The 19684-nt window shown below is 51.2% G+C and overlaps 1 protein-coding gene across 1 annotated transcript; it reads right to left on the bottom strand.

The window, feature by feature from the left end:
- Positions 1 to 2595: 2595 nt before the first annotated feature.
- Col9a2 (collagen type IX alpha 2 chain) lies at positions 2596 to 19283 on the bottom strand. The gene is made up of 32 exons (XM_028787126.1): positions 19071 to 19283; positions 17777 to 17851; positions 16469 to 16504; positions 16306 to 16368; positions 15065 to 15118; positions 14916 to 14951; positions 14795 to 14818; positions 14470 to 14523; positions 14105 to 14158; positions 13959 to 14006; positions 13772 to 13828; positions 13633 to 13686; positions 13298 to 13351; positions 12858 to 12911; positions 12709 to 12762; positions 12543 to 12596; positions 8438 to 8491; positions 7993 to 8046; positions 7715 to 7768; positions 6696 to 6740; positions 6231 to 6284; positions 5906 to 5959; positions 5641 to 5694; positions 5491 to 5562; positions 5310 to 5345; positions 5130 to 5174; positions 5004 to 5036; positions 4733 to 4879; positions 4439 to 4493; positions 3976 to 4164; positions 3611 to 3688; positions 2596 to 3336 (listed from the first exon to the last, which is right to left on the bottom strand). The coding sequence occupies exons 1-32, from the start codon at positions 19140 to 19142 to the stop codon at positions 3137 to 3139; spliced, it is 2067 nt and encodes a 688-aa protein (XP_028642959.1). The 5' UTR covers positions 19143 to 19283; the 3' UTR covers positions 2596 to 3136.
- Between the last annotated feature and the right edge of the window lie 401 nt (positions 19284 to 19684).

Below are 19684 nucleotides of genomic sequence, written 5' to 3' on the forward strand. Positions count from 1 at the left end.
TGTGTGTGTGTGTGTGTGTGTGTGTGTGTGTGTGTGTGTGTGTGTGTTTTACTGGGGACCATATCCAGGGCCTTACTCATACTAGGCAAGTGCTCTGTTGCAATACTCTCGTCATTTTAGCTGCTCAAGATTCAGTCATGGAGGGAGGAGGGTCCTGCTCATGGCACAAAGAACCACTGGGACTCGGGCCATCGGAACACACAGTCACACACAGGTTGAAATCAAGTCTCTTTATTCCTAGTTTGATAATTAGTAGTCTTGCTTTTTTGTGTCCTGAACATATTTTTATTTGTTTAACAAATACTGAGTACCTGCTGTATAGCAGGCACTGTGGTGAGAAACAACAGTGAACGAAAGAGGACAAGTCCCTTCCTTTGTGGAGTTGATATTCTAGCGTCTCAGGTCAAACAGAAGCACAAAGGAGAAACAGGCATTCATGAAAGGGATGTCTGAAATGGCAGAAAAGAAACAAGGTGCTGGAGTGAGGGTGGTTGGTAGGGTACAAACAGCAGGTACAGCATGTGTGTGGCACAGCATGCTTGGACAGCCCAGGGAATATGGCTGGAGTAGGATGGACTGGGGCCAGATGACCAGGATGCATTCAGAGAAGTATATGGGAGACCTCTGGTCCCTAGGAGTAACCCCCTTTCAAATGCCTCACTCAGAAATGAGGTGCAAGGGGGTGTGATTGGTGAACCATCAGCTTCTCTTGTCATTGAACCCATCCAGTGTGTCCTGTCTCACTAAGCTACAGAGAGGACCAGGAAAGGGACCCTAAGCCAGCACATGAAGACATCAAGGAGAAACCGGGCTCTCTAAGCCCAAGGTTCCAGGCACCGACCAAATATAGGGTACAGTGTCCAAGAGAGAGTCACTGCCACTACCATGCCCTGTGGATACCTGAGCACCCACTCAGGGCCAAGGAGGCTCTCTTCCATCCCTTCATAAGGCTCTGAATCCTGAATCCTCTGTATTCCAAGAACTCTGACACTCAAACACTAGGGGCCCTCTGTGGGTGCTGGGGTGTCATACAGGATTGGCCGAAACTCTGAAGTACTATACCTAATATTTCTGGCTGACCCTGGCTTGTTAAGTCCCTAATGGTGACCGTGTGTTGAGTGAAGAGGGAGGGTGAAGATAGCTTCTGCAAAACGCCAGGCCTTCGGCTGCAGTGCTGTGTGCCTCCAGGAGGGAGCAGGATGCAGAGTGCTTTATTTGGGGGCAACACATGCCCAGATCTATACCCAAATAACAAAATTATCTATGCTAGCTAGTTTTATATCAATGTGATACAAGCTAGCATCATCAGAGAGGAGGGAGCCTCAATTGAGAAAATGCCTCCATAGTAAGCAAGCCTTGTAAAGCATTTTCCTTTTTTTAAAAAAAGATGTATTTATTTGTATTTATATTATTAGTACACTGTAACTGTCTTCAGACACACCAGAAGAGGGCACGAAATCCCATTACAGATGGCTGTGAGCCACCATGTGGTTGCTGGGAATTGAACTCAGGACCTCTAGAAGAGCAGTCGGTGTTCTTAACCACTGAGCCATCTCTCCAGCCACTGTAAGGCATTTTCTTAATTTGTGATTGATATGAGGAGGCCCAGCCCACTAACAGGCTGAGCTAGCATGGGGGGACCTTGCAAGCCAGTGAACAACGGTCTTCCATGACCTCTGTGTCGGCTCCTGTCTCCCGGTTGATTTCTGTCCTGATCTATTTTGATGATGAACTCTGATGTGGAAGCTGAAGCCAGCCAAACCTTTGCTTTCCAGGTTGGCCATAGTGTTTCATGACAGCATACTAACCCTGACTAGGACATCATCTAATTTCAGAAGTTCCTGGCTGGCCAATAGAATAATGGGCCAGGTTATACAGACCAGATCTGAGTCCCTTAGCATTTCATACCCCCACCCCCACCCCCACCCCCAGGAGTCCCTGGAAGGCAGCAGCTAGATCTTCCAATCTTCCACTGCATGCTGCTGCCGCAGAAATAACACACAGGCTACTGAGACAGGCCAGGAGGTGGGAGTGTGTGCTGCTGAGGGTGTGGCTCAGTTGGTAACGTTCTTGTCTAATATGCAATGCATGGGGCACTGGATTTGACCTCCAGTAGCACAAAAAGGGCATGGCAATATACACCTGTAATCCCAGCAAAAGGTAGAGATTCAGAAGTTCAAGGTCATCCTCAGCTATATAGCAAGTTTAAGGCCAGTCTAAGTACATGAGACCCTGACTCAGGAATTAAAAAAAGAAGGAAGGGGATAAAGGAAGTGGAGAGAGGGAAAGGAGGGAAAGAATAGGAGAGAGAGCCCAGACAACCCAGTGGACATGGCACACTTTTATAAGACATGGCTAAACCCTTGTCACTACTGTACAAAGATGCATATGCACTTTGCGCAAAGGTACACAGTGAATCAACACCCTGCCTCAACCCTTGGGTCCTTACTGTGAAGTTTCTCAAGCAGGCCAGGGATCCCAATATTCACAACTTAAGATGTACCCAGATGTAGGGCCCAGACTTTCCCTCCCCTGTGGCCCCGCCCTTAGCCACTTTGCCCAAGCAGTAGAGACCCATCTTCATCCACAAGAAGTCACTTTGTAACCAATTTGGAAACTTTTATTTACACAAAGGCCAGAGTGGTGTGGGCAAAGGGGACTGGAAAACTGTGATGCCAAAACAAGGGAAGAGATGGGTGTTTAAATACTCGGATGGGAGGCAGAGGCAAGAGTGGGGCTGGCCTAAGAACTGCCAGCTCAGGGTATTCTCCCCCAGCAGACACTCAATCAAAATAAAACCAGAGAGTAAGAATGGGGTAAGGACCACCAGAAGCCTCAGCTCCCCTGCCCCGAGGGTGAGAAGGCCAGTGCTGAATGGCATGGGTGAGGGGCAGTTGGCGCTCTGGGAAGAAAGGCTACCCTCTTCCCTTGGGAGGGATGGCTCACCAATACTTGCTCTGTTGTGGTTACCTTTATTCCAGTGCTCTCCCTTCCCCGACCCCTCCCTCATCGAACTTGTCTTCAGCACCCCTGGGTTTCCAGACAAGATTCTGAGAAATCTCGTCTCCTGGGGCTGGGATGCATGTCCACCCAGAGGTGACCCTGGGTGCTAATAGGCTCTGTCCTGGCTGGTTGCTCAGGGCCCCTTGATAGACCCAGGTTCTGTGAGGCGAGCAGAGGTATAGGCTGAAGCTCCCAGGCAGGCGGCAGGCTCACAGAAGCCTGGTAACCCCACAGGGCCTGGCCGGCCAGGTCGCCCCGCCTCTCCTGGAGCCCCTGGGGATCCTCGGTCTCCATCCTTGCCGTTGATTGCCTGGCCAGGCCGGCCAGGAAGACCTGTGAGGAGAGGACAGACCGTAAGAATGGGATAAGGACCACCAGAAAATTGTTCAGGCAGGGAAAACTAGACCACGAATTCCATCAAAGGAATACAGACATTGCCCAACTCAGAATCCCAACTGCCAGCTCCCAGCCAGACCCTTCCAGAGACACATAGGTCCTCCAGCTTGGCTGAGTGCCAGGCTTCCACAAAGAAAACCCAGGTGTCCATGGATTATCATCCCCAAGCTGAGACAGAGGGGTGGCTGGACAGGACCAGGGTGTTTGTTACCTGGGATCCCTGGGGGCCCAGGCATCCCGGGATGGCCACGTCCCATTTCTCCTTGATCCCCCTTCTCTCCACGCTTTCCTGTGGACAAAAAGGAGTGTCTTTTCCCAAACTGACAAGTATTTCTCCCGCTATTTATTTTGTTTCATACACATCTACTGTGGCAGTATACTATTGGAGAAAGCTGGAAAGGACCACAGAGCTGGTTGGATAAAGGAGGATCCAGATAAAATTTGGGAGGTTCTGTATCAGATAAGGTTTATTATAGGAAAGTGTCTAATAAATAAATGGCATTTGCTATGTACCAAGCTGCCCTTGACCCAATCCCCTTGGCCCAGCTTTAACTCCAGAGCCAGTGGAACACTCACCCTTGGGTCCAGTGTTGCCAATCTGACCCACTGCTCCCACGATGCCAGGAATGCCTCGGGGGCCGGGGTGCCCATTGGGTCCCTGTTTGCCTGGATATCCAGGGGGACCAGGAGGTCCTGGAAGGCCCACCATTCCTGCTGCACCCAGAGCTTCTCGCTTGGCACTAACAGCTACCTCTGCAAGTTGTTCTGAAGGGCAGAGGAGGAAGAAGGATCTAAGATGAGCCTGGAGAAGACAGAGCATCCTGGCCCATAAGCTTGTAGACAGAAAAGCCCAGCACTGACTTCCCCTTCCCTAGGCCTTGTTTTATAGAAGTCTGTCCAAGGCTCCGCAGTGTCTGAGGAGGCAGAGCTGGAATGCATACTGGGGACTCCAGACTCTCAAGCAAAGACACATGGAGAGGCTGGTGAAGGATAACTGGGTATTGAAGCGAGCTGTGAGGAGCTGCAGCCCTCCCCTCACCTTGAATCATCTTCAGTACTACATCCACGATGTGCTGGTCACTGGCAGCTCGACCCTGAGAGCAGAGGATACAACTGAGGAAGACGCTCTGGCTGCCAAAACCAACCACTCCTGCAACACTCTGGTTCCTATCTCCGTCCAGCATTTTTAGCACGTGTCACACCCATTCTCTTGATCTGGGGCCAATCTCCAAGAAGCCAGGACACCTATGGGAACTCCCAGCTTTAAGTAATATGGCGCACCCCCAAGAAGATTCCCTTCCTATAGAGTCCCCTAGCCCTGGGGTCCACTCACCACCACACCCTGTCTCCCCGGTTGTCCTGGCACGCCTCGATCTCCCACCAGTCCTCGGGGCCCAGGAAGCCCAGGGTAGCCCTGCACTCCTGGGGCACCAGCATCTCCACTGGGGCCGGGGTAGCCAGGCTCTCCACGGACTCCTTGCTGCCAGGAGACAGTGTAGACTGAGAAGACTTCTGAAGGAACGGGGCAATGGGGAAAGGGGGCGGGGAGAGGGCGGAGCAAGAGAGAGGAAAGCATCCATTTGGGAGGGAGGGGAGGAGCTCACCTGTCCCTTAAGCCCTGGCTCGCCTGACTGGCCCTGCAAGTAGAGGGAAAGTAGTCAGGATGCGGTGGGGAACCCAGGCCATACACCCCCACACACACTCTTGTCCCGCTCCGGTGCCCTGCTCACCTTCTCTCCTTTTTCTCCTGGGAGGCCAGCCACCCCCGGGTCACCCTGCAGAAAGAGAACCTTGTGTCGAGAGCCAGCCGTGATGGCAACGATGTGGGGCGTAGGGTCTGCAAGTGTGGACAGACCAGAGGCCCCAGGCACTCAACGCCTGCGAGCAGGTCTAGGGACGCTGGGACTCACCACTCCGCCTCGGGGCCCGGTCTTCCCTGGAGAACCCTAGAAAAAGAGACTGTGATGTAGTGAAATGTCTCTCCAGGAAGCTCCTCTAGCTCCCTGTTTCTTCTGGTCTAACCCAACCCCACGGCCTACAGCAGCCCAGGCTTAGGCCCCTTTCCCTGGTGTTTTTCGCCTCCTACGGCACCTTATCTCCTTTGATGCCTGGCAAGCCTTGAGGTCCTGGAATTCCTGGAGGTCCCTGCTCTCCCTTGGGGCCCTGAGGTGGGAAAAAAAATGGAGTAAATCAAAGAAGGAACCCAGTTGTGAGGCCACTGTTTCCCTCAGCTGTGCTCACCTGTCGTCCTTGAGGGCCTGGCTGCCCCACTGGCCCCCTTTCACCCTGGTCGCCCTGAAATGGAAAATGGGGGGGTCACCTCTGGGCTCTCAGCAGGACCAGCCTTTTAGATTAGGCTGAACTCTAGCAGGACAAGTGCTGTCCGTTCTGGTTGTCACCAGCAGGGGTCCTTCTAATTGCTTTTTTTACAGACATTCATTTGAGGCTTTATCAGAGAAGACCCAGTGCCAGCTACTACAAGGATCCTAAGGGAAGGACCATTTACCTTCTGTCCCATGATGCCCTGTGGACCAATTTCTCCTCGCGGTCCTGGCTCCCCCTGGGAGGAGAAAGGAGGGTAAGCAGCAGGCCTTGTGGGACCCTTCTTCCTACCCCTGGCTCAGCCTTCCCCACCCTTGGATCAGCTAATTGGCTTCAATTAAGGAAGCTGGCCTAGAAAACAGAGCTTGCTGGAGACAGTGGAACAAACTCAAGACACTCCCCAGACATGCGCTTCATTCCTCAGCCTTACCCAGGCCCCACACTGAGGTCAAGGACTCAGGCCTAGAAGGACCAAAGCCCTCCTGGGAAAGTAGAGTGGGGATACTCACTTCTTTCCCAGGGGGACCAGAGATTCCTGGGAAGCCCTGCTGGCCTGGTTCACCCTGCAGGAAAACAGTTCTTTTGTCAGTCTGGTAGCTGCCAGTCAGCCTTAGCCTCAGGTAGACCCAGGAACCCTCAACAAAGTCTACAACCAAATAAGCAGGGAAGAGTGCAGGGGATGGGTATGTGTGTGTGTGGGTGGGGGGGGGGGGGTTCTTGATCACATCCTCTGAGTTCCATTGCTTTTCCTGGGGTTTGTTTCTCCTCTGGATTCCAGACCGCATCCTGTTTCTACTAAGCCAGGATCAGGGGCAGGGTGGTGGCAGAAGGTGGTTTGGCCTAAGGGGCTATGTCAAGCCTTAAGTATGCACTGGGCCTCACAATCCTTAAGGCAGGCCTCATTCCTCACTCCCTGGCCCCCTTATTGAGATAGAACAGATATTCCTGGTGAAGAGGAAGGCGGGTCTCCTCACCTTGTCTCCAGGGCCTCCTTTTGTTCCAGGCTGACCCGGCACACCCTAAAGAAAAACTTTGGTGTTGATTTCTGTCCTGGCATGGGGAGATGGGTGTACTTGCCACTTTGCCTCCATGCCCAGTCCAGGTTTTCTCCCCCTTGTAGGAACTAAACAACCAAAGATCCAGCCATGGTATCATGAACTTGGCTGGCTTCCCAAGTTTACTGATGGAAGAGTGGGCTTTGGACAGTGGCCTGTCTATCAATGTCCTTGTTGATGGGGAAAGAGTAACACACAGTGAACTCAAGTCTACACATGCACAGAGAAGCAAGTCATGGCCACTCTGTGCCCTCAGGAAGGAGAAGGGTGGGCACCCTACTCCAGAAGTGTGGAGTAGGGGTGTCAGGCTGGGCTCAAATTATGGTAGTCACTGAAGGCCAAGATGAGCTAGTGAGGTCAAAGATTACAGCTCCCCCTTTTTGAAACTGTTTTCTCATTACTATGTACCTCAAGTAATCAATAACTACTGAATAGCTAAACTGAGTGAATTTCATAGAAGCACTGGGAAACCTGGAGGGATTAGCAGGGAAATGGTTAGACTCCACTCAGCCAACATGGAGGATGTGTAACAAGAAAAGAGAAGACTAAAATAACTGTCCAATGTTGAGGCTCTCTACCCTAAGCCAGGAACTGCAGACAGTGATGAGGTGATGTGGTGTCAGAACCAGAGCTCAGGTGCAATTTTTACCTCATCAGTCCCTCATGCCCCCACAGAGAGGGAGACAACAGACTGGCTAGCTCTCTGAGGCCCAGGAGGATCAGCCCGTGGGCAGGCAGCCTTGATGATACTTCTTTTTTTTTTTTTTTTGGTTTTTTGAAACAGGGTTTCTCTGTGTAGCCCTGGCTGTCGTGGAACTCACTCTGTAGACCAGGCTGGCCTCAAACTCAGAAATCCACCTGCCTCTGCCTTCCAAGTGCTGGGATTAAAGGTGTGCGCCACCACTGCCCGGCTTGATGATACTTCTGATGATACTCACCGCTAAGCCCTGGTGGCCTGGGCTTCCTGGACGCCCCACCTGTCCAGCACTGCCCTAGAAAGACAAACAACCAGAAGCATAAATTAGAGCCCCAGCCTGAGGTCTCACAGCTCCCACCTAAGGGCAAGCAGAGAAACAGATCCAGAAGCAAGAAGACCTGCTGGGAACAGACTGAGAACCAGGTTCTGGAGCCTCTAGAATTGGTGTGACAAGGCTCAAAGGCCTGAGGAGGAACAAGCCTGACCCTGCCCAGCCCCACGAGTGCTCCCTACTCTTACCTTCATGCCAGGAATGCCCGGGGTCCCATCCTTGCCATCAATGCCTGGTGGACCCTGCTCGGGAAGAAAGTTAAAGGGAGTCTCACGACGGGAAGAACCATTGGGCCTTCCACCCATCCTGTGACATGAGCCTCTGTGACAGCCACAGTGTACAAGCAGAGAGGCTCTGACCATCTCAGGAAACACCAGCCCACAGGAGACAGGGTTAAGAAGAACAAGCCACACCCTTCCTTGGTAGGTGGATGACCACTCAGATTGCTCAAGCTTCCCACTGTCCTCCACACGATTCCCCACTACTTGCAGGTGAAGATACTCTCAGACTGTAAACCAGTCAGGTTACAGAGCTACAGCCCACCACAGAGTTTAGTCTAGACCCCCAGCTTCCTCTCCATGTAGGGATGCAGACAAACTGACCAGGGCCAGGGCCTGGACTCTGAGAACTTACAGTTATTCCCTTTGGGCCTGTTATCCCCTGGGGTCCTCGGGCACCTTGGCTCCCCTGCAAAATAGATAGAGGTCACCTTTAGAATGCTGAGCCTAACTGGAGCGAGGAAGGCACAGCTGAGACAATGGTCCCAGAGTCCTTGTGGCATGGGCCAGACTCAGAGGTTGAATGGGAGTCACTGAAGACGTACACCTGTGGCCTGACACAAAGGGAAGGGTGTCCAGATCATCACTAAGCATCTGGGCAGGAAGGGCAGTGCAGTGGTTCCTGGGAGCTCCAGGCATTCACAGACAGCTGTTACTCAGGTAAAGAAACAGTTACCAAGAGTGATGGGTGGACTTCGGATTGGGTGGTGGGAGGGTGTCTTGATTGAAGATAGTTTGGGGAAAACTAGAGTAAGCTAAAGACAGATTAGCTACTTGGTGATGCTAAAGATAACTGCTGCGCCCTTCAGGGTTTTTTTTCAAAGATTTATTATTTACTTTATGCACAGTGTTCTGCATACATTTCTGTGTGTTCTGCATATATATCTGAAGAGGACATCAGATCCCATTACAGATGGTTGTGAGCCACCATGTGGTTGCTGGGAATTGAACTCAGGTCCTCTGGAAGAGCTATCAGCCCTCACAACCTCTGAGCCATCTCTCCAGTCCCATAGTTTTTTGTTGATTTATTCCTGTGGGCATGCTTGTGGAGGCCAGAGGGACAGCTTTTGGGAGTCGGTTCTCTCTTTCCACCGCATGGACTATCAGTCCTGGTAATGGGTGCCTTTACCCTCTGAGCCATCTCTCCAACCCTCTTTCTCCAGTTCCAATAATATGATTCTGTGAAGAAAAGTCTTTAATTTTTAGAGATGAACTCAGAAGTGTGTGGAGGCAAATGAGATGAGCCAAGTGTCTCTGAAAATGTCAGAGCTGGGAAGCAGGGGCCAGTGGGTCTCTGAGTTCCAGGCCAGCCTGGGCTACAGAGTGAGTTCCAGGACAGCCAGGGCTACACAGAGAAACCCTGTCTCGAAAAACCAAAACAAAGAAAAAAGAAGAAAGGAAGAAAGGAAGGAAGCAAGCAAGCAAACAAGCAAGCAGTAATCTAGTGAAGGACTGTGGGACGGAGAAAGAGGTGTGGTTGTGGTACGGGACAGCAAAGGAGTCAGTGATGGCAAATGTCTAACCTGGAACCCGTGAGATGCCATATGGGAGTCTCTGTGGCAGTCTCTCTACTCTTCAATGTAGTTTTAAACTTGCACTAAAAATACAGTTAACTACACTTTCTGCTTGGGGGGTTTTCTTCCCCAAGCAAATCAGCAATCTTTCTTTTCATTCTGTTAACATAGCATGAATATCTGTTCTACATCAATTATTGCCCCGACCCCACTACTTAACAAACCTTAGAGGTTACCCACAACAGTGAAGAGCCCTTGGTTTGCCATATTAGGAAACATCTTGTGATACATAGTGACTCATATATTCTACCAGTGCTACAACCAGTGACACAAAAATGACCTTTACATGTTATGTTGCCCGAATGTAAGAGCTGCTGAGATGGCTCAGTGGGGAAAAGCATTTGCAATGTAAACCGGATCACCTGAGTTTGGTTTCCAGCATCCACAGGTGAAAGGGGAGAACTGACTCCTGTTAAGTTGTCCTCTGGCTCCCAGTTGTGTGCCGAGGCACATACTGAGCACACACAGTAATGGTAATAAATTTTAAATCTTAATTAAATCTACTGGGCTACATGTGGTGGCACATGCCTTTAATACCAGCACTCAGGAGGCAGAGGCAAGTGACTGTGGGTTTGAGGCCAGCTGGGTTTACATATCAAGTTCCAGGACAGTCAAGGCTACAAGTGTATAAATTTTTGTTTTGGTTTGGTTTTGGGTTTTCAAGACAGGGTTTCTCTGTGTTGCCCTTTCTGTCCTGCAACTAACTCTATAGACCAGGCTGGCCTCGAACTCAGAGATCTGTCTATTTCTGCCTCCTGGGATTAAAGGTGAGGGTTGCCACCACCACCTGGATAAGTACAATAGTTTTTTGTTTTTGGTTTTGGTTTTTCGAGACAGGGTTTCTCTGTGTAGTCCTGGCTCTCCTGGAACTCACTCTGTAGACCAGGCTGGCCTCGAACTCAGAAATCTGCCTGCCTCTGCCTCCCAAGTGCTGGGATTAAAGGCGTACGCCACCACTGCCCAGCAAGTACAATAGTTTTTAAAGATAAACCTAAAATAGAATTTTATCACATTTGATAAATATGATAATAATGCACATTTGAATCTTATATACATTGTCAACTTGTCCTTCAACCGGGACATACCAAGTAACACTCGGCAGAGACACAGGAATGTGAATCCTGTTCTGTTAAACCCACTCCCCTCAGGCTTTCCACAGAAATCACAAATTCCAAGGACACAAATGACCTCCATCTTTCTAAATGTAAAGGTAGTTTTGTACCAGGTGTTAATAGAATGCCCAAGGAGGCCAGTGAAAGGCATTGGATATCCTAGAACCAGAGTCGTGTGCTGCCAAGTTGAACCTGAGGTCTCTGGAAAAGCAGCCATCTTAACTGCTGAGCCATCTCTCCATCCATATCCCACATGGTCTTAATGTTTGGTTTTGGATGGCCTGGAGCTCTCTATGTAGACCAAATCGCCCTCGAGCTCACAAAGATCCACCTGTCTCTGCTTTCCAAGTTCTGGGACTAAAGATGTGCACTACCATGCCCTGCTCACATATTTTTAATTCAAAAAAATTCTTTGGCGGGGCTGGTGAGATGGCTCAGTGGTTAAGAGCACTGACTGCTCTTCAGAGGTCATGAGTTCAAATCCCAGCAACCACATGGTGGCTCACAACCATCTGCAATGATATCTGATGCCCTCTTGTGGGGTGTCTGAAGACAGCTACAGTGTACTTACATATAATAAATGAATAAATAAATAAATAAATAAATAAATAAATAAATAAATAAATAGTTTAAAAAATTCTTTGGCAATTTCATTCATGTATATAATGTATTTTTGGTCATTTATAATTCCTATCACCCACTCTCATCCTCCCACTCCTACTGAACCCCCCTCTTCCCAGTGAGTTCCCTCTTAATCTCAGGTCTTTTTTGTTTGTTTGGTGGATATGCATTATTGTTGTGATGATGATGATGGAGTGTGTGTGTGCGTGCGTGTGCGTGCGTGTGTGTGCGTGTTGGGGAACTTGCATGGAGATCAGAAGACAACCTTGTGGAATTGGTTTTCTCCTTCTTTCCACCTTTATTTAGGTGGATCCAGGACTGAACTCAAGTCACCACCATCCCTTTATGTGTATGGGTGTGATCCAAGCGTAATAAAACCGATTTTAATTAGGTTGCTTTGTATGGACATAGGTGGGGTTATTTACTGGAATGTGGGCGACTTGCTAGTGACTGGAACACTGAAGAAAATGGGTTCCCATCCCCAGGCAACTATTCTGGTTTCCAGAGCCACACACCCTTTGCTCAGTTTTCTGTGATTTTAAAACTCCTCAGAAAGACAGGAGTGGTGGCCCATGCCTTCAATTCCAGCATATGAGAAGCAGAGGCAGAGAGGTCTCTGTGAGTTATAGGACAGCCTGGTCTACAGAGTGAGTTTCAGGACAGCTGGGACTATGTAGAGAGACCCTGTCTCAAAGCAAACAAACAAATAAATACAAATGCTGCTCAGAAAAAGGGTCTATGAAAAAGAAAGAAAGAAAGGAAGGAAGGAAGGAAGGCAGGAAGGAAGGAAGGAAGAAAGAAAGAGAGAGAGAGAGAGAGAAACAAGAGTTAACCAACTGTTATAGATGTCTTTGGGCCCAGACCAAATTCCATTAGTTCCATAGTTAATTTGCTAGAATTTCATGTCTGACCCCAGTGGCTACAAGATTGGATCCCAAAGCTTCCTGTGAAGTCTGAACATAGCAAGATGACTGGGTTCTCACCACAGACCATCAATACACCCCCATACCCAGAAGTCACCCCCATCCAGACTGACAGGCACATATATAAATGCCTATGTGTGTACACACACCACACCAGCCTTGGATGGAGTCGATCCCTTTCCAGTACTCTTCAGGGAGTCTGTTCAGATAAGGGGTGCCTAAGAACTTACCACATCCCCCTTCTCACCAGCTCGGCCTGGTGGTCCCCTTGGGCCTTCTTCACCCTGCCGTGAAGAAGACAAGAGTCCAAGTTACATGAGCCCATGAAGACCAGCACCCAGTTTGAAGCCATAGACCTCCAGTATAGGAAGGGCCTGGAGACAGAAGCAGGCTTACCGGTGGCCCAGCAGCCCCGATAGAGCCCACCATGCCTTTATATCCACGAGGACCCTGGGGAGAGGAAAAGATTGCAGATCAGTCCTGGATGGAATTTAGAGCCCAGAGTACTGGGCACAGCAACTCTTTCACAGCCCCCATAGACTCACCGTCTCTCCCTTGGGTCCTGCCATGCCTGGGTAGCCCCTGATGCCTTGGGGACCCTGTCAAAAACAAACAAATGTCAGTGGAGACAGCTATGAGCCCCAATTCATTTATGCCTTTTCTAACCCTACCCCCTCTCACAATGCCCCTTTAAAGTGGGCAGAGTGGCCCTGTCTCCTGCACAGTACAAAGCTGCTCAGACGTAGAGAGGAACCAGGGCATTTAAAAAACAAAAACAGTGGCAGGCCCAGACCTTAGCCAGGCCTTCTGGTGAGCAGCCTTGGTCCTTTCCTCCTTATCTCTATAGCCAGCCTCAATCTTTCAACCTATCCAGGCACCCTAGCCAGACACAGAGATCCTTATAAGTTAGAGGCCAAGGCAGGTGAATGGTCGCATTAAAGGGCTCCCAGGATGATAGAGGGCAAAAGAGTGGGGTGCTTCATACCGGTGGTCCAGGGATGCCTTGCTCTCCAGAGGCACCCACATCTCCCTTGGGGCCCTAAGAGCAAGGAAGAGCAGTCAGACTAACAGGCGAATATAAGACAAACAGACATTAGCAACGTTTTCAACAGACAACCAGACAGGGCAATTAGAAACCATGAAGTCCCATACCACATGAAGAGGACTCAACAAGAGATTCAGTGGCCTCCTGCCCTTCAGCTCAAGGATCTGCCCCTCTTAAACTCATAAGGACAGAGGGAAGGGATGAAGAAGGAGGCAGATCTCTGTAGGACTGTCTCCCCTTAATCCTCATCTCTGGTCCTTAGCTCTCATACTCACTGGCTTCCCCTGGCGACCAGGATCACCCAGAATGCCCCGTTTGCCTGGATGGCCCTAAAAGGAAGAATGGATTCTTCAGCTCCAGGTTCCTTCCAAGTACCTGTTCTACCCTCCCTTCCAGGAAAAGCCACCCTTTCACCTTCACTCCTTGCAGGCCCTGGGGACCTTTCACACCAGCTGGACAGTTGGTTGGACACTGGAAAGAAAAATCCTATAAGGCCTTGAGGTTTCTTCCTGGTCAGGGCCAGCTGAGCAATGCTTCCCAAAACCCACTCTTAATCTCTCACTGAAAACCCCTGTCAGTTTCTCCAGACCCCATTTCTCACCAAGAAATCCGCACTCCCTTCCAGGCCCTGGATGGTTCCTGGTCGGCCCTAAGAGGAGATATGATTCGGATGAGACCTGATCCATCCCCACTGCCAGCCACTTCCTCGGGAACTTGAGGCCATTCAAGAGAGTTGAAGACACTTACTGGTTTCCCAGGGGGTCCTGGGGGCCCTGATGGTCCCTCTGGTCCTGGATCCCCCTGGAGGCAAGAAAAGTCCAAATTATAACATCATCCTGCTGGGACCTAGTTTATTCTTTCTCTTCTTCCCCATCCACACCACTCTTTAGCGCCTCCAGAGAGCTTCCACAGTGAGGAGATCCAGGGAACTGGCAGGCAGCACCAGCCCTAAGCCTCCAGGAAGACTTGCTACAGTCCCAGGTTCATCAGGAGAAGTTCTGCCTCAAGCCTGGAAAAGCTCCTCGTGGGCCAGAAACTTCTAGAAAGCCTGACCTAGGCTGCCCAGGTGTGCAGGCAAGTGGCAGAGTCAGAGGGTGACGGCTGGGGCTCACCTTGGGGCCTGGGGTTCCAATCTCTCCAGGGAGGCCAACAGGTCCAGGGGGTCCCTGTGGGGCAGAGAGATGGCTGTCCCAGATGCTTCACAAGGTCAGTCACCTTTGATGGGAAGGTAGGGACAGGCACCGAAAGTCTTTTCTCCACTGTGACTAGTTAAACAACTCTGGGCAGACAGAGCTTGTGGGGCTATAAGGACCAGACTATTCCAGATTCACACTGGCCCACTCTTGACACCGACACAGCATACTGGTCATTTCTCATGATGAGGACTTCCCTCCTTCCCCATGTCTGAGTACCCTGCCCTACGCTCCCAGAACTTACGGGAGGTCCAGCAAAACCAGGGCCCTGTGACAGAGGAAAAGGAAATTAGATTCACAGCCCCCCTCTGCAGGTCCTCCCAACCCCTAGAGGGCTCCTCCACACCCTTGTGGGTGGTACTCACTGGCAGGCCAGGAGGCCCTGGGAGCCCAGGCTGGCCCTGCAGAAGTAACAAAGAGAGGAGTCAGAGGCTAGAGCCTTCTGGAATCCGTACTTCCCTCTACTGCAGCTTCTCCAAGCTCCGGCCTTAGTTTGTCTTCACCAAGCACTTACCTTGACTCCAGGGGTCCCCATGGGGCCAGGCTCTCCCTTGGCTCCCATTAAACCCTGGGGAAGAAAGAGATGGTAGGATCATTGAGGTGCAGCCTGCCCTTAATCCACAAGGCAAGTCTAGGCGATTCCTTAGGCTTCCACAACCGATGGAGGCCTGGGAACCAAACCTTCCCCTTTCTCTTTCTCTGGTTTCCTTAGGAATCCAGGGAGGCAGGCAAAACAATTATTCTCCTTTTTTTCCCCCTAAAGACAGAGTCTCACTGTGCCCAGCCTAGGCTAGCCTTATATCTTGCTATGTACACCAGGCTGGCCTCAAGCTCATAGAGATCGGTCCTAGGATTGAAGGCATGTGCCACCATGCCTTGCAATTATCCTTCTGTTGTGTTATTGAGATAGTAACTTCCAGTTCACTGAGTAACAGAGGGTGCCCTTGAACTTCTGACTTTCTCCCACCCACTGAGTCCTGGAATTACAGATGTGTACTACCATGCCCAGTTGTGATGCTATGGTAGTGCCCCTGAGCTTCAGCCTCATAGCAGTTACCCTCCTTTGAGAGATGAGAAACGAAGACTCAAAAACCTGTGGGCTCAGCCTCACTCCTCACATTTGGAACCTAGGTACTCAGACTTGAACCTGGACTTGTGTGTCTGCTCTTGATAACTTCTGGAAGCTTTTATTTTTTTCATTTGCAAATGAATGAACACACTCACCTCTCGGGCAGAGATAGGCTTTGACTTGCTAGGGTGGGGCAATGTGTTTTGTAATCTCCGTGGGGTGAGGGTGAGGAGTACCCCCATCAATTAACCATCCCCACCTCCCTAAAACTGCCCTCAGGAATGTGTGGCTTTGAGGTCCCTGGGAACTCTGTAATAGTGTTCCTTCCCAGAGCCATGCCAGAGCTACAGAGGGGATACATGGAAAATCAAAGCAATGGGATGGGGTGTCAGTGTGTGTGTTGGGGGCCGAAGGAGACACACAGACAGGACACAAAGGCAGTATAATTCCTAGAGACCAGAAGTTTGAGACTATCCTCCCATGCCTGCAGGCAATCCTGGTCCTCACAGAAAGCAAAGCCCCTCTCTAGCTCCTGGCTGCCAGAGATCCAAGGCTTCCAGACAGGGTGGATATGAGACAAGAGTGAGGTCACAGTTGTATCAATGAGGAGGCCTGACTGGCTACAGAGCTGACATCTTGCTACCTTTCTGACCAGAACATGTGTGAACAAAGCCTCGGGTACTCACATCAATGCCTGGCTTCCCATCTGGCCCATCGGGCCCGGGTGTGCCAGGTTCTCCTTTGGATCCCTTGAAATTAGAAGCAGAGCAGATATTAGTCAGAGGAGAGAAAGTAGCAGAACCGTCAAAGGTAAAAAAACAAAACCAAAAACAAACAAACAGCACTCACCGGAGGACCAACTTTACCTGGAGGCCCCTTGTCACCCTGCAAGACATAAGCCTGTAAGACACGCTTCCCCAAGAGATGGTGGGCAAGCCTGGCTGGGTGGTCCCAAAGAGCTTTCTCCTCTCTCTTTTGTGCTGAAACTTGCACTTAAAAAAAAAAAAAAAAGCTCCCTTTGCTCAAAACAAAATTCAGCTGCACACAAGCCTTCAATTCCAGAACTCAGGAGGCTTCTAGAGGTACATATAAGTCTGTAAGTTCAAGGACAGCCTAGTCTAACGACAAATTTCAGGACAGCCAGGATTACATAAAGAGATCACGTCTACATTAAACTAGATTAAAACAAAGCAAAATAGAAGTGCATGCACACCGATGCAGCCAGCTGAGAGGGCATTTATTTAATGAAGTAGGTTCTAGGCGTGCTGATGTTGGTGGGGTACTAGCTGTGAAGTCCCTGGGCTTCTAGCTAACTGGGAGAAATAAAGCAAATGACAAAAAATAAAAATAAATAAAGCTTTTAGAGAAATCTGAAGGGGAGGCTGGTGGTGGCTTTCAGTCAGGAAAACCAGAGACTCAGGACATAGGCAAGGATCAAGGGGGCCAACATGGGAGTAGATTCAAAATGTTCTCAAGAAAAGAAAGGTCTCTTTTCCATGTGACAAAGGACCCTTGGTGGGAGACAGGCAGGGCTGTGGAGTCAGATTTAGCCCCAGAGAGGCCCCCGGGCATTCCGGAGCCTGCAGCAGCAAGAGCCTGGCTGGGGCCCAGCGCCCTGCGTTTGGGGGTGGGGGCACCAGACTGAATAGAAGTCTGTCCAAACCGTAAACATCCAGCCGACCTCCTGGGGGAGCCTCCAGAATGAGGTAGTTAACCCTCAACACACTGGGAGAGCAGAAGACAAGCCCAGCTGATTTCTAAACGGGGGAATTAAAAGCAAAAGGGAGAGAGAGACAGGAGTGTGGCCCCAAGCAGCTCAGCAGTCTACCCGAGGCTCTCCAGCTACCTTAAAGAAGCACATAATGTGTCAGGCGACAGTGCGAAGAGGAGGAAGGGGGGGGGGGGATAAGGACACGCTGTGAGTTGAGGCCAACAGCAGAACAGCAGGCCCTTGTTGCTGGGTGGCTATGACAGACTCCCGCATTTCAAGGCTGGTCTGGGGTTTTCTCTGAACAAACAGACTCCTTGTGGTCTCTGCAGGCACCGCCTACTGGCAACAGGGGGCGCTAAACTTCCAGGCATCCCCACCCCTGCCCTCACAAAGTTCTCCTTTGTGGCTAGCACTCCTTCCTCTCAAGTCCGAAGTTAGATACTCACGTCGATGCCATCCGAACCAGGCACTCCTGGTGGCCCTGGTGGCCCTGGAGGACCCGGCTCCCCTGGTGGACCTCTCTGAAAATACACAAGGTTGCAGCCCTCAGTCAGTACGATGAACTGGGCTCCCAGGGGCTGCTGGAGACCCCGAGAGCGAAGGTGACTAGGGCGACATCTCCCCAATGAGACGGTGCTCCATAGGGAGTTTGTTGAGAAGCTACTGTGTGTCAGGCACTGTGTGGCATTGTGCTCTGTTACTTTATGAGCTACTCAGAACTCAAGGGGGTAGGTACTATTAGGGGTGACAGGGAGAGAGTGAAGAAACACACAAAAAGACTAAGGGTTCGTGGTCACTGGAAGTGAATGATGAAATCATGATTACTGTTGGCTGACTTCTTCCCCTGGACCACACTGTCTTCCCACTGTCCTGGTGGGAAATAAATGAAGATATCATTTGCTCAAATCACAGATGATGTGCAAGATTGATGTGCAAGACCTAGCCAACGATGACCGTTCGAACTATTACTGTTTTCTAGCCAACAACAGGTATAGCGGTGAACTGGCATCTTGCCCTCGCCCCTGGTGCAGGTAAAGTGCCCTCGGAGAAGAAAGTCATAAAGAAGGAAAGCTGAAACTCTTCCCACCCAATCCTCCCTAAGGTGGTGGGCCAGCCCCGACTCAGGAAGATGTCCACGTGTGACAGATGCTGGTGCCAGGTGCCCTCCCCAGGTTAAGAAGTGCCAGGCTGACGCAGCACAGGCGGTCTATACCCTGACGCTAGCACTGCTCGGCGCGCGGGCAGGATCGCGCCAGGCCCAGCGTCCCCATTAGGTTCTACTCGGGGCTTCTCTTTCCCAGGCCCCAGCTGTTCCTGCGAAGTGAGGCAGAAACCCAGAGTCAGAGGAAACGGGCATACTGGGGAGACAGAGAAGTCTGGCTGGAGCCGGGGGCCCCTTAGGAGACTCCGGGGGCGGAGGCTCTGCTGTCGACTGAATAGTCACCATTGTCTCCTGCCACCACCTGGGCTCTCCCCGCTGCCAGGACCCCGCGCCATCTCCTGCTCGACGCTGCCTGCCCCAGACAAGGCCAAGCATCCCGAGGCAATGTCCCTCTGGCTCCCGTGCTAGTCAATCTCCCTTCACTGCGCCCTGTGTGCGGGCTATGCACCACCCCAGTGCCTCTGTCCTCAGCTGCCCCTCGGGCTAGGAACGGACTAGAACAGGTCCTAAAGACTCCTGGCTCCTAAACCCAGGCTCTGCACCCGGGAATGCAGTGCCAGAGAAGTGACAGGACTTACGATCTGAGCCAGGGCAAGCCACAGCACCTGGAGGAGAACGACCAGGCTGCGGGGCGCGGGCACAGCGGTCATGGCGAGCAGCGGGTTCTGGAGCTGGGGTCCACGCACCGACGGCGGGGGCTGCTTTCGGAGCCTCGGACTGGATCTCCCGAATACGCGGCGGGGCGGGCCGGGGCGGGGACCTGAAGGCCTGTCACCTGAGAGCAGTGTGGGGAGGAAGTGTCCAGCTCCGCCCGGCCAGGGGCGGATCTTCTGTGCCCACCCTGGGTCTGCATTCTGAGCTTGACTAGACTCCCCAGCTAGGAAGTCCTAGAGGCATCTCCGGGTGCGGGACCATTTTCTCTGTGAAGGGCAGAGGCCATCCGAAGTCCCTTTCCTCCTTGCCCTCCAGGATCAAAACCTTCCTCCTGGTCCTCAGCCCCATCCTTTCCCCTGACCTGAGCCAGGCTTGTCTAGATCCTTTCTCCTTCCGTGCCTAGGCGCAACCGTCTGGGGTTCTGGAGATCTGGCCAGGACCCCACCCAACTTGGTCTTTTCTAACTGGCTCAGTCCTCTCCACAGACAATCAGGTCCCTGCCATATGAAAACACACCAACATCTTTCTTGAATCAGCC

The sequence above is a fragment of the Grammomys surdaster genome, unplaced genomic scaffold (genome assembly GCF_004785775.1).
Source record: "Grammomys surdaster isolate TR1022 unplaced genomic scaffold, NIH_TR_1.0 100, whole genome shotgun sequence".
Classification (NCBI taxonomy): domain Eukaryota; kingdom Metazoa; phylum Chordata; class Mammalia; order Rodentia; family Muridae; genus Grammomys; species Grammomys surdaster.